This window comes from Carassius carassius, chromosome 3 (assembly GCF_963082965.1).
Source record: "Carassius carassius chromosome 3, fCarCar2.1, whole genome shotgun sequence".
Taxonomy (NCBI): Eukaryota; Metazoa; Chordata; class Actinopteri; order Cypriniformes; family Cyprinidae; genus Carassius; species Carassius carassius.
In genome coordinates, this window is record NC_081757.1 from 2,357,213 (window position 1) to 2,371,114 (window position 13,902).

The 13,902-nt window shown below is 38.6% G+C and overlaps 1 protein-coding gene across 2 annotated transcripts in view; it reads right to left on the reverse strand.

The window, feature by feature from the left end:
• Positions 1-316: 316 nt before the first annotated feature.
• Positions 317-13,902, reverse strand: part of LOC132116157 (interleukin-8-like) — a 50,049-nt gene continuing 36,463 nt past the window's right edge. For both annotated transcript variants that reach the window (XM_059524789.1, XM_059524798.1), the window contains 4 exons: positions 9,234-9,289; positions 9,027-9,156; positions 3,519-3,587; positions 317-540 (listed from right to left, as the gene is read on the reverse strand). In XM_059524789.1, coding sequence (XP_059380772.1) covers positions 423-540; positions 3,519-3,587; positions 9,027-9,156; positions 9,234-9,289 — 373 coding nt within the window. In that variant the 3' untranslated portion in view covers positions 317-422. The remainder of the gene's footprint in view (positions 541-3,518; positions 3,588-9,026; positions 9,157-9,233; positions 9,290-13,902) is intronic.

The following is a 13,902-nucleotide window of genomic DNA, read 5'->3' on the forward strand; positions in this document are numbered from 1 at the left end:
TCGATATTTGAAACTTCCACATCATTGCATTCTGCTTTTATTCATATTTTGTACAGTGTCCCAACTTTTTTGGAATCGGGTTTGTAATTTCCTATGGTGGGTCAAACTGACAATTAAGTACTATTATTATTTTTTTTTTTTACAAACTAAAAATCTTTTCATCTTTTTAAAGAGAACCATCTTTTACATTTTCAATGGTGCCTGGAAATAGAATAAGTGAATGTTGACTCCCAAGTAGAGACTTAGAAAAATAACTTTTATTAGAAAAAGAAATGAACAATAGTGAACTACCCTACAACTCATCCCTGAGGGGAAAAAAGGGAAAAGCGGGGTACACACAATAAACTGACATCCACCTCCCTACAGCAAATTAATTGACTTTTAACAAACTTCATCAAAGTAATTTTCTCAACAGTGGTGTTTTACATTACACAGAATGTCTCTCTGGTCTCTCTGGTGAAGGAAGTTGTTTTACGAACCACTTCTTTCTGAATCCAATTAGAGCTAACAGGCTGGACATTTATGGAATCATAAATTAACCTGCAAATAGGAATAGAGGAGGGAGTGAAAACAGGGAAAAACAAAGTGAAACACAACAGGCAGGAACAAGCACAGACCATGGCATCTCAACAATACACATTTATCACAAAAAAGAAACAACCATAAACAGTACATTCCAGTGGACATAATTCCAAAATGCTGCCAAAATGAAAATAGGCTACTGTCATCATTTACTCATCCTCAAGTTAGTCCAAGCCTGTATAAATCTTTCTCCAGTTGAACATTGAAGAAGATACTTTGAAGAATATGGGTAACCAAAAGTTGCTGGTCCCCACTGGCTTACATAGTATGGAGAAGAAAAAAAAAAATGCCATGGATGTCATCAACTGTTTTGTTACACATATTTTCAAATTATATTATTTTGTTCAGGAGAATTTAGGGTCCCACTTTATATTATAATACTTTATATAAACTTTCCCTAATACCTGTATACCTACATAGTAGCTAGATGTGTACAGTACATAGCATGTAACCACAGTGTAAGTACACAGTGTTACATAGTATCTTCAGCTGTAATATTTCGGTAGCAAGTGCAACCAATATTTCTGTAACTACACACATGTAACAACCCTCAGAATGTGTTGTGTGAGTACAAATGTGTAACAGGGCATTGGTAACAACACTTTTTTCACTTCACAAAATACTCATGTAGCAGCAATTATATGAATACATTTTGTAACAACAATATGTACAGTATAAGAGTAATTGAAACAATTTGATCTATGGGGTGGAGATGGGTTGGTTTAGGGGTGGAAAAGAAATCCAGGGGGTGGAAAGTGAAAGGGCACCTTTGCTCAAGGGCACCTCAAGTCGTAGTGTTGAAGATGGAGACAGCATTGTACATTCACTCCAACCTACAATTCCTGCCAGCCTAAGACTCGAACTTTGGATAACGTGACTGACTCTCTAACCATTAAACCACAACTTCCCCCGGTAGGTTGGGAGAAGTTGGATCTAGAGTTTGTAGAGTTGGTGCACCACTGTAATATCAGTGTACTTACATGGTAACTCCTCAGGAACTCTCCACTTAATATAAAGTGTAACATTCTGGGCACCAACCTCAATTTATACGTAAAGCCTAACTTACTGACAGCTGCCATATAACATCAGAGTAATTACATGTTAAATCTAATATAAAAAGTGTAACACTTTCTTTTACAAAAAATGCTGTTAGTCCAGTTACACATTTGTACTTTCATTACCAAAAAGTGTGGTTACCAATGTCCTGTTAAACATTTGTACTTACACATACCATTTAGTTGTTTATTACATTAGAGCTGTAGATACTACGTAACAATGTGTACTTACACTGTGGTTGCATACTACATACACTGTAAAATCCAATAGTTTACCTTACTTAGATTTAATTAGTTATCTTTACTTAGTCGTTATACTTACTAGGTTTTATTAAGTTTCAGCTACTTTCAAGGCAAATAAAACAATTTACTTACTGTTTTGAGTGACACTTACTTAAAATATTCAAGTAGCCACAAAGGAACCAATGACATTAATAAACCAGTGAGAGGCAGCAGTGCACTAATATGTTGCTAATTGCCGTTTTTTTTTTTTTTTTTAGCTCACCATTATAGTGATTAGCATTCCCTTTGGTTGGGCACTTGAAACTTCATTTATGTTACTATAATTTTCTCTCTATTAATGGAGAAATGCATCATGAAATCAGAGTTATTTGATTTCAAAGAAAAGTAATAAATAGCTTCTATAAAATGACCTATTTTTTAATTAAAGCATTTTTATGTGTGTGTTTAATAATGACCGTTTTGAGATTTTATTTTTCATAAATACCTTGATATGCTTTTTATATAATCCTTAAATAGTGAGTGGTAATATGCTGAAGTCACACACAGACTTAAACATTCATCACGTTAATCACAACAATGGTAACAATTAAATTTAATTTATTTTCAATAATTGTAACAATAGCCATTTTATTTGCTCTTTTTGTTGTGCTACTGCTGACACAAGACAGCAAATAAAATTGGCAAATAAAAACAACTTTAAAACAAAGCGACTGCATAATTTATTCTGCGCAGTACATTCTGGGAGTCAGTGAGTAGCTATACTAAGTCATGAGTAAACCTAAATGAAAGGATCAAGTACCCCCTACAGTTCTTTTTTAGTTACTAGAACTGTTGTGTAAGTTAACTATACTAACTAAGCATTTGTCAGTACAACATACTATTCCTATTTCACTTTACTTAGTTTTTTCAAGGCAATCAGTTTGCATGCTTTTTTTAAGTAAGCCCAACTTATTAGATTTTACAGTGTACACATCTACTACAGTATTTAAGTACATAGGTATCAGGCAACTTAATTTAAAGTTGGACCAAATTTAGTTTAAAGAAATTTGGGTCCAGCCATGACGCATATGAATGCAATGATTTCCCCTCATTTTATGCACATATTCTCAGACTTGCTGGTTACAGGTCAACAAAACAACTAAGAAGTCAACTGAATGTCGATTTAAACACCCCTTAATGGTTTAAATCAGAAACCTAACAGTTTCATACAGCTGCTTATTATTTAATAAATATAGATATACAAATCTGCAAAACAAGAAAGTAATGCTCAGAAAACAAGATGAATGGCTAAAGGGGATTACTGGCCCTATTTACAGAAGTTAATTTGGTCAGTCCACTTTATCTGTTACGGCTTATAAAGAATGCTACTTTATACATTGGAGAAAAAAATAACACTAACCATCTTTTCACTGTTAAACTGAAGCTATGACTTGCCAGGAATGAACTATGTGTGCACTAGAACATATTTGTTATTTGCTTAAAATCAGTCTTAATGGCTCATTTCGAGTTTTGTTTCTGTAGATGAATGAGCACGGTCTTTGGCAAATAAATAAAGAAAAGGTAATAAGTGAATTCAAATCATGCTAATGAATAATTTTAAAACAGACAATCAATCAATCATCACAGACAAGAACTTACTCTGTTATGAGAGAAATCACCCAGTCTTTAGTAGGATCGAGACACATCTGTTCTTCCTTCATTGTAGCACTGTAAGAAACAGGTCAAAGTCAAAGTCTACATTATCGAAGTGTCTATTTACACTAATTACACTAATAGCCTGCCTTGTTGGCAGAGGATGTTTACACTAACTCCACCCTCCATGTCTGGCTGGACTATAGGCAACATTACAAAAGATGCTTAATAAACAACAGTAGCAGTGATGTAGGGAGTAAGACATAAAGCGGTAACTTTTGACACCATCAGCCCGAGTTCAAATCCCTTTTTGTCCCAATAAGGTGGCATCCATTTAATAATTTAAATAAAAAAAAATCATTTACACTCATTATACATTATAAGTATAATTGGCACTTTAATTTTTTTAAATAGTGTCAATAGAATCTATCACTATATGCACTTAATGTAAATAGCTGCTGCCCTACTGCCCTACTTGTGGCAACAATGAAACACAGTTCTGATGAAACATGACTTAATTTTTAAAGGAACAGTTCACCCAAAATAGACATTCTGTCATGGACTCATTTAATTTACTTATGTAAATAGTACATATATCTCCAGAACACCTGGATTACACAGCACATCAAAAGTGACATTTTGTGATACTTCTACATACTTTTTAAATAGCTTGATGTTGATCACCACACAGGTGCATCTCAATAAATTAGAATGTCTTGGAAAAGTACATTTATTTCAGTAATTCAACTGAAATTGTGAAATAAAAAAGTAAAGTCTGTGTGCACTGAATTAATTTAATACACAAATTTCACAATTTGAGTTGAATTACTGAAATAAATTAACTTAATTCTAAATTCCATGACATTCTCATTTATTGAGATGCACCTGTATACGGCCAGTGCATGTAACGTTTTTCTTTCTTAAGTCTTTTGTGTGTGTTTATAATTATAATTATGTGATTGTGATATGGTAACCCATACTCAGAATTAGTGCTCTGCTTTTTTCACATCGTAAGTATCAAATGGAGAAATTATAGTCTATTTTATTTTGTGTTGTGTCTACCATGTGTGTATTTGGCACTGATTGTTTTTTCCTTTTTTCCTTTTGATGTGGTGTTTTTAATTTTATTATGCACACTTTATTTTGGTGATTGTTTGATTATGATTTAGAATGTGGGGCCTCACTTCTTTCTAGGACATTTACAAACTCCCTGAAAACTGCAGTTGTTAAGCCCCTCCTGAAACAGAAATCTTGATAACACCATTTTGAGCAATTACAGACCAATATCAACTCTTCCTTTTATAGGCAAAATTGTATAAAAGGTAGTTTTTAATCAGCTGAACAAATACTTAAACTTAAATGGATACCTGGACAATTTTCAATCTGGTTTCCGACCATATCACAGCACAGAGACAGCACTCTTATATAATTATAAATTATATTCACTTAAATTCTGTCTCTGGCAAAATATCAGTGGTGGAATCGCTAGATCTCAATGCTGCGTTTTACACTGTCGATCATAACATACAACTAGAGAGACTTTCTGCGATGGTACTCAGATGGTTCAGGTGATTAAATAATTAGAAGGGAGAGGTTATTATGTGAGTCTAGGAGAGCAAGTCTAAGTGGACGTCCATGACATGCGGAGTCCCAAAAGGTTAAATTCTTGCACCGCTCTTGTTTAGCCTGTATATGCTCCCACTAAGTCAAATAATGAAAAATAACCAAATTGCCTATCACAGCTATGCTGATGATACCCAGATTTACCTAGCCTTATCTCCAAATGACTACAGCCCCATTGACTCCCTCTGCCAATGTATTGATTAAATTAATATTTGGATGAGCCAGAACCTACTTCAGTTAAACAAGGAAAAAACTGAAGTCATTGCATTTGGAAAAAAAGATGAAGTGCTCAAGGTGAATGCATACCTTGACTCTAGGGGTCAAACAACTAAAAATCAAGTCAGGAATCTTGGTGTGATTCTGGAGACAGACCTTAGTTTCAGTAGTCATGTCAAAGCAGTAACTAAATCAGCATACTATCATCTAAAAACATTGCAAGAATTAGATGTTTTGTTTCCAGCCAAGACTTGGAGAAACTTGTTCATGTATTTATCACCAGCAGGGTGGACTATTGTAATGGGCTCCTCACTGTCCTTCCCAAAAAGACCATTAGACAGCTGCAGCTCATCCAGAACGCTGCTGCCAGGATTCTGACTAGAACCAGAAAATCTGAGCATATCACACCAGTCCTCAGGTCCTTACACTGGCTTCCAGTTACATTTAGGATTGACTTTAAAGTATTTGTTTATAAATCACTCAATGACCTAGGTCCAAAATACATTGCTCATTGAATATGAAGCTAACAGAGCACTAAGATCATTAGGATCGATTCAGTTAGAAATACTAAGGGTTTTAAATCTAGACTCAAAACTCCTCTGTTTAGCTGTGCATTTATTGAATGAGCACTGTCCGATGTTCAAACTGATTGCACTGTATTTTACGTATTCACTGTATTCACTTTTATGTAAAATCAATTTCCATTTTTAACTGTTTAAAATTAATTTTAAATCAATGTTTCAATCATTTTCAAAGTTTTTAAATTACTTTGACATAAATGACATAATTTGCATGCCAGGAGCAAGCTCCTCTAGAGGCGTGAGGCCTTGTGCAATTACACACTTGGTACAGCCCTTCCAACAGTACTGCGCTATCGTATATGGCGATCCAGAGCATCCCAAACATGCTCCATGGTTGATACTGTATGCCCGGTGAGTTTGCTGGCAATGCAAGAACAGCTTCCAGGAATTGTGTACAGATCCTTGCCACATGGGGCAGTGCATTATCATACTGCAACATGAGGTGATGGTTGCAGATGAATGGCACAGCAATGGGTCTCAGGATCTTGTCACACACTGTAAAACCTGACAAGTAAACTTAACTCAAACCGTTTGAGTAAACAGATTGCCTTGATTTAAACCAAGTAAGTTTTAAAACTTTGCATTCAAGTAATTAAGTGATTAACTAAGTGATAATTGTGAATTAGTGATGAACAGCTGCTGTTAACAAACAGAATCACTGAAGAAAAGAGATACACAAGAACTACTACAACTGACTTCAGACACAGTCTTAGATGAAATCAACTGAAATAAAATGCATTAAATCTCTCAAGATTATTTCTGTCAGACGTCTACAGAAGATCTTATTGAGAATGAACTAAGGTTTAGATGTTGATTTATTGTTTCATTTGAAGTAACCATGTTAGAGATCAGTGTTTGCTTTAGTTGGGCTCTTGACCCTTGATTTCCGTCTAAGTCTTTTCTCTGGCTGTTATAACCGTGTGTTTCTAAAACACATTTGTTGTAATCCAAAAGCCCAGAAGAAGTGCCATCAGGTGTTAACCTGTACCTAGGCGCAGATTGTTCTACTTTATATTGGCGATTGTAATCATCGATTATTGAACTGTATGGAGTCTAATCTCTGATAAAATAGGTATTGTGTAATTTCATTATAGTAAAAGTGATTCTAAGAGCCAGTGGTTCTGTGATAATCAGTTAATCTGAAAGACTTTTCAAATAGTGTGGTCTTCTACGGTGTCAAATAGTCACACAAAGACATCAATAATCAGCATATGAACCTCAACAATGGTGACCATAAAATTTTTTTGCTGCAGAGCATGCTGGGAGCCATGGATGAGTTTTGTACTACAATAGTACCCAGCATGTTTTTTATGGTCACCATTGTTGAGGTTCATATGCTGATTATGTTTATGATTATGATTACGATTAGTTTGACACCGTAGAAGACCACACTATTTGAAAAGTCATTCAGATTAACTGATTATAACAGAACCACTGACTCTTAGAATCACTTTTACTATAATTAATCAAATTACACAATACCTATTTTATCAGAGATTAGCCTCCATACATTTCAATAATCGATGATTACCATCGCCAATATAAAGTATAACAACCTACACCTAGGTACAGGTTAACACCTGATGGCATTTCTTCTGGGCTTTTGGATTAAAACAAATGTGTTTTAGAAACACACGGTTATAACAGCCAGAGAAAAGACTTAGACGGAAATCAAGGGTCAAGAGCCCAACTAAAGCAAACACTGATCTCTAACATGGTTACTTCAAATGAAACAATAAATCAACATCTAAACCTTAGTTCAGTCTCAATAAGATCTTCTGTAGACGTCTGACAGAAATAAAGTCAGTCTGGTTATTAATAAGTGGAGCTGGTGATGCTGTTTGTGGGGTTGTTTAATCAGATCTTGAGAGATTTCATGTATTTTATTTCAGTTGATTTCATCTAAGGCTGTGTCTGAAGTCAGTTGTAGTAGTTCTTGTGTTTCTCTTTTCTTCAGTGATTCTGTTTGTTAACAGCAGCTGTTCATCACTAATTCAGAATTATCACCCAGTTAATCACTTAATTACTTAATTGCAATGTACATCTTTCAGTGAACTCAACTGAATTAAGTTCAGAGTACTCATAGCTGTTAGTTTTTTCAACTTAAATGGTTTAAGGCAATCGGTTTCCTCAAACGGTTTGAGTTAACATAACTTGTCAGGTTTGAGTGAGGCTGTGTCTGAAGTCAGCTGTAGTTCCTTTCTCTCTTTTCTTCAGTAATTCTGTTTGTTAACAGCAGGTGTTCATCACTAAAGCTAAATTATCACTCAATTAATCACTTAATTACGTATTTGCAATGTAAATCGTCTTTCAGTGAACTCAACTGAATTAAGTTCAGAGCACTCATAACTGTTAGTTTTTTCAACTTAAACGGTTTAAGGCAATCGGTTGCCTCAAATGGTTTGAGTTAACATAACTTAAGGATATCTGTTTACTCAAACCGTTTGAGTTAAGTTTACTTGTCGGATTTTACAGTCAAGGCAATCGGTTTACTCAAACGGTTTGAGTTAAGTTAACTTGTCGGGTTTTACAGTGCAGTATCTCTGTGCATTCAAAATTTCATCAATGGAATCCACCTGCGCCAGCCCATACCATAACCCCACCGCCACCATGAGCCACGCGATCCACAATGTTGACATCAGCAAACCGCTCACCCACACGACTCCATATACACTGTCTGCCATCTGCCCTGTACAGTGAAAACCCGGATTCATCTTGATATGCCACACCTGTGAGATGGATGGTTTATCTCTGCAAAGGAGAAGTGCTCACTAACACAGATTTAGATAGATTTGTGAACAATATTTGAGAAAAATAGGCCTTTTGTGTACATAGAAAAAATATTAGATCTTTGAGTTCAGCTCATGAAAAATGGGGGCAAAAGTGTTGCATTTTTAATTTTGTTCACTGTATAATAAACCTTGGATGATAATTTCTAAGAGAAGAGCATAGTAGAATCTGGCCAGAGTGTGGCAACTTTTTTTTGAAGAAGCAGTAAAAAAAATAAAAATAAAGAGAGAGAACATTTTGAGTTGTAGTGCACATTAGGAGACGTCTGATTTTGAACTGTAGCTTTGCTAAGTTTCACACTCACATGATCTGCTCATTTTTGCAGTGTGGTCCAGCAGGTTTCAACCTCAGTGAGAGTATTTTTTCAGCAGGAATTGGTGGCTCTGAATGGGTTTGAGAGCACTCACAGAGTAGATTTAAATAAATGGGTGTACCTGCCATGAAAGAGAGAGTTGCTGTAAGAATAGCATGAAAGTCAAAAAGTGGGATAAATGATTTTTAGACTGCTTACCCTCTGTTGTGTACAAAAGTGCTTCTGGAAGGACTGTAGTCTTTCTTTTGTAAACCCTGTTTTTAAAAAATCCCATCAATATGTAGTCAAAATCATATTAGATTTATTAGAAATTCAGAGTTTTAGTCCAGCTGGATCTCTTGCTGGAGTGCCCATGAGCTCCGCTGGAGGGCACTACATCCCATACCATTGCCACTCATCCCAGACTCCATTTCCCATAACCCTCTTCCTATGAACTCGTTATCAGACTCCAGCCATTTCTAATCAGGAAGACTAAAAGCGTTGCACACACACACACACACACACACACACACACACACGTTTGTTTTTGTCAAAAGTGGGGACATCCCATAGGCGTAATGGTTTTTATACTGTAGAAACTGTATATTCTATCGCCCTTCACTAACTCTAACCTTCACAGGAAACTTTGTGCATTTTTACTTTCTCAAAAAAACTAATTCTGTTTGATTTATAAGCATTTTGAAAAATGAGGACATGGGTTATGTCCTCATAAGTCACCCTCTCCTTGTCATACCCATGTCATTATATAAAGTTGTGTCCTGATATGTCACAAAAACAAGAGTGCGCGCACACACACACACACACACTCACACTCTGCTCGGCTGTTTCTCAATACCAAGTACGCAAAGCTCAGACTTAGCAAGTTCGACTCTAGAGTGTCAGCGGTAATACAAAAAAAATGGAACAGCAGTGTACTTGATAATGTCACTCAGCTCACCTTGGTTACTCCGGTCATGTTCACAAAATATGATATCAGACACCACTGCCTCTTTTCATTTTCATTTAAAAATATGATTAGCCACAAAAATGTAATATAGGTAACGTGCATACATTACAGTGAAACAAAATATTATATCAAACAGTATTGCCTCGTTTTGGTTTCATTTAAAATATGAATAGGCTCATAAAATGTGGTTCATGGAACCAGTGCACTCATTAGCCTACAATAAAACGAAATTATATCAAGCACCACGGTCTTGTCGTTTTCTTCAAATATAAAACAACCCATTTATTTTTTTAATTATATTTTATAATATATATTTCATAATTTTAAAATATATAAAGCATATGTGGTTTATATAATATGCGCATACAGTATAGGCCTACTCTGATTATCTTCACTGTATAGCCTATAATAAAATGAAATATGACGGGCATGTGCGCTGCCTTTTTTAATGTCAGTTTTAATTAACAATATAGCCATTATAAAAAGTATAAAATAAAAGAGACTTATGCAATAGGAAATAAAGATAATGCCAAACAATTCGGTCAAATGTATGCAATAAAGTCAACGTTGTATTGCGATTATTAAATAAATATCTTATTACACATAACTGTTACAAGTGGGGTGTGTATGCTAAACGAAAGACAAAGAGCTTGAGGAGGATCGGGATCAAACGACTAGTTTACTGACAATAGAAGGAGAATACAGACAATATACTACACTTACAATACAATATCTGGTTAACATACAAATAACAGCATTAACATTGACAATCACGGACCAGGAAGAACTGAACAGAACGGGTATTTAAACACACAGGAGGTAATCAGGGAACAGGAGACAGGTGGTGATCAAACAATTACTAAAACAAGAAAAGGAAGATGACCAAATAAGGAAACAAAAGTTCATTAACGTAACAGTTCGCCCCCTCCCGGAATGATGCATCCTCGCATCGCAAGAGGAATACCAGCGGAGGGAGGGTGGAGGTTCTGGAGGCGGGCGTGGAGCAGGCAACGAGCAGGTGAAGAGGGAGCATGGAGGTAGGGACCAGGGTGGAATGGATGGAGGGAGGAGCCAGGGAGGAGCCTGGAGCAGGAAGAGCCAGATGGTCCTCCAGAAACCAGCCAGGACGGAGATTCACGGTGGAGTCGACGGCGGGAGGAGCCATGGTGGAGAAGGGGTCGACAACACCAGGGGGGCGACAGGCGGAGACTGCACCAGTAGGTGAGGAGCCCAAGATGGAGCAGCACAGCCGCAGAGCCAGGGTGAAGCCGAGGATCCTAGGTGGAGCAGAAGGCTCAGGCTCAGGCGACCAAGGTGGAGGCGGGGCCCTGAAAGACCGCTGCAGAGCCGGAGTGGCTGAGGATGGAGGTGGAACCAGAGGGAAGGAGGAGCCTGACAGAGCAGGAGGGATGGAGTGACGAGGTGAAGCCAGAGGAATGGAGTCCCGAGGCGGCGGATGGTCGATGACTGACCAAAGTGGAGCCGGAGGGACGAGGGAGCCTGGTGGAGCACATGGGATGCCAGGCCATGGTGGAGACGAGGGAGCTAAAAGCCAAGGCCACTGGGTCGAAGAACCGAGGAGGAGTCCAGGGCTCGGAGGCTGGAGGCGGAGACAGGGATTTCACACGCCAAGGCGGTGCTGGAGACTGGCAGTCCACCGGCGTGAGGGTGGATGGGAGGAAACACAGGAGGATCAGGGCTGGACGGACCAGCGGAAGTGGAGCAGAGGAACTGGCAGGTCTAGGAGGAGGTGGGAGAGGGAGGCTGGGAGGGAATACAGGAGACACAGGAAATTCAAGGCTGGGCGGAACCAGCAGAGACACAGGAAATTCAAGGATGGGCGGAACCAGCGGAGACACAGGAAATTCAGGGCTGGGTGGAACCAGCGGAGAAACAGAAAATTCAGGGCTGGACAGAACCAGCGGAGAAACAGAAAATTCAGGGCTAGGCGGAACCAGCGGAGAAACAGAAAATTCAGGGCTGGACGGAACCAGCGGAGAAACAGAAAATTCAGGGCTGGGCAGAACCAGCGGAGAAACAGAAAGTTCAGGGCTGGGCGGAACCAGCGGAGACACAGGAAATTTAGGGCTGGGCGGAATCAGCGGAGAAACAGGAAATTCAGTGCTGGGCGGAATCAGCGGAAATGGAGCAGAGGAACTGACTGGAGGAGGTGGGAGTGGGAGACTGAGAGGGTATACAGGGGGAACAGGGCTGGATGGAACCAGCAGAGAAGCAGAAAATTCAGGGATTACCTCCATAGACCAGTCCATAAGGTCCATAAGTTGCTCCATATCATTTCCCGAGACCGAAAACAGCACACCCTCAGTCGCAGAAGAGTGGGCAGGGCTTTCCTCCACAACCTTGATCTCCACTAAGACTCCCACGACGCACGGTGTTGCCGGCTCACACACCTGGTCAGTCGCGCTCTCGAGGTCCTGCTCCGTGTTGGTGATAGGCTCGGGCTCTGCGGCTGCGGTGGGCTCTAGCTCCATGCGGCGGGATGGTGGCTGGCTGGTCTCTGGGTCGGGAGTGGGGCTGGAGATATCCTCTTCGGCGGTGCAGATGGTCCATGAAGATCCATTTTTCTCCAGCACCCACTCCACGAAAGCAGTGAAAACCTCTCGGGGACCGTTTGCTGGTAGGCGTGCCTTAAACCGCTCGCTCAGGCCGGTGTAGTAGAAGTTGGAGAGCGAGCGGTCGGGGAAGTGGGTAAGGCACGCCAGATCGAAAAAGTCCCTTGTATGGTCCTCCAGCGAACGGTCCAGTTGCTCCAGGCATAGGAGGGAAGAGGGAAGAAAACAAAAACCAAAAAGAAAGAAAAACGCCGCTAACTAAACTGTTTTGGTCCGTAATTCTGTTACAAGTGGGGTGTGTATGCTAAACGAAAGACAAAGAACTTGAGGAGGATCAGGATCAAACGAGGAGTTTACTGACAATAGAAGGAGAATACAGACAATATACTACACTTACAATACAATATCTGGTTAACATACAAATAACAGCATTAACATAGACAATCACGGACCAGGAAGAACTGAACAGAATGGGTATTTAAACACACGGGAGGTAATCAGGGAACAGGAGACAGGTGGGGATCAATCAATTACCAAAACAAGAAAAGGACGATGACCAAATAAGGAAACAAAAGTTCATTAACGTAACAATAATTTTGTGCTCAGCCAAAACAATATGACCTTGAAGAAATAATAGATTCATGAGACCAAAGATTGCCAGTTAGTAGGGGTGTAACGGTATGTGTATGCGTACCGGACCGTTTCGGTACAGGGCTTTCGGTACGGTGCACGTGTGTACCGAATGACCGAATGCAATATTTTGTGCGCGGAACATAGGTACATTTTCTTGTTTCCAAATGAACATATTAAGTGGTGGACAATATCTATACTTCATGTTGAGCATAAATATAAAGCCTACTGATAAAGGACACCGTCAACAGTATTGACGGCAAAATAGACTATGTTTGACAGGTGCAATATGCCAGTGTGTCACCGGCCTAAGGTTTTCAAAAGGCATCACGCGAGTGTGAACGTCACTACAACTAGGAAAAAAACGATTGTAATTCAAATGCAGCTCCCGTTGGCATTTAAACAGACCTTTGCTCTTAATTCTGATCAGTCTAACGCAATAATGAAATCTGAGCAGGTCTAAAAACTGAAACTGTTGATGCTGCATTTTACACTTTGGAAAAGTTATATATATATTTTAAATATGAGCAGGCCTACAAGCTGGGATTGGTAATGCTGCACTGTAATCATAGTTATTTATTTATATTTTTCATTATATTTTATTATATGATATTGGTTTGAGACAGAGTATTTTATTTAGTGGAGAACTTTGCAGCAGGATTTTATTCTTATTCTTTTTTTAATTTTTATATATTTTATTAAAAAGTATTTAAAAAAG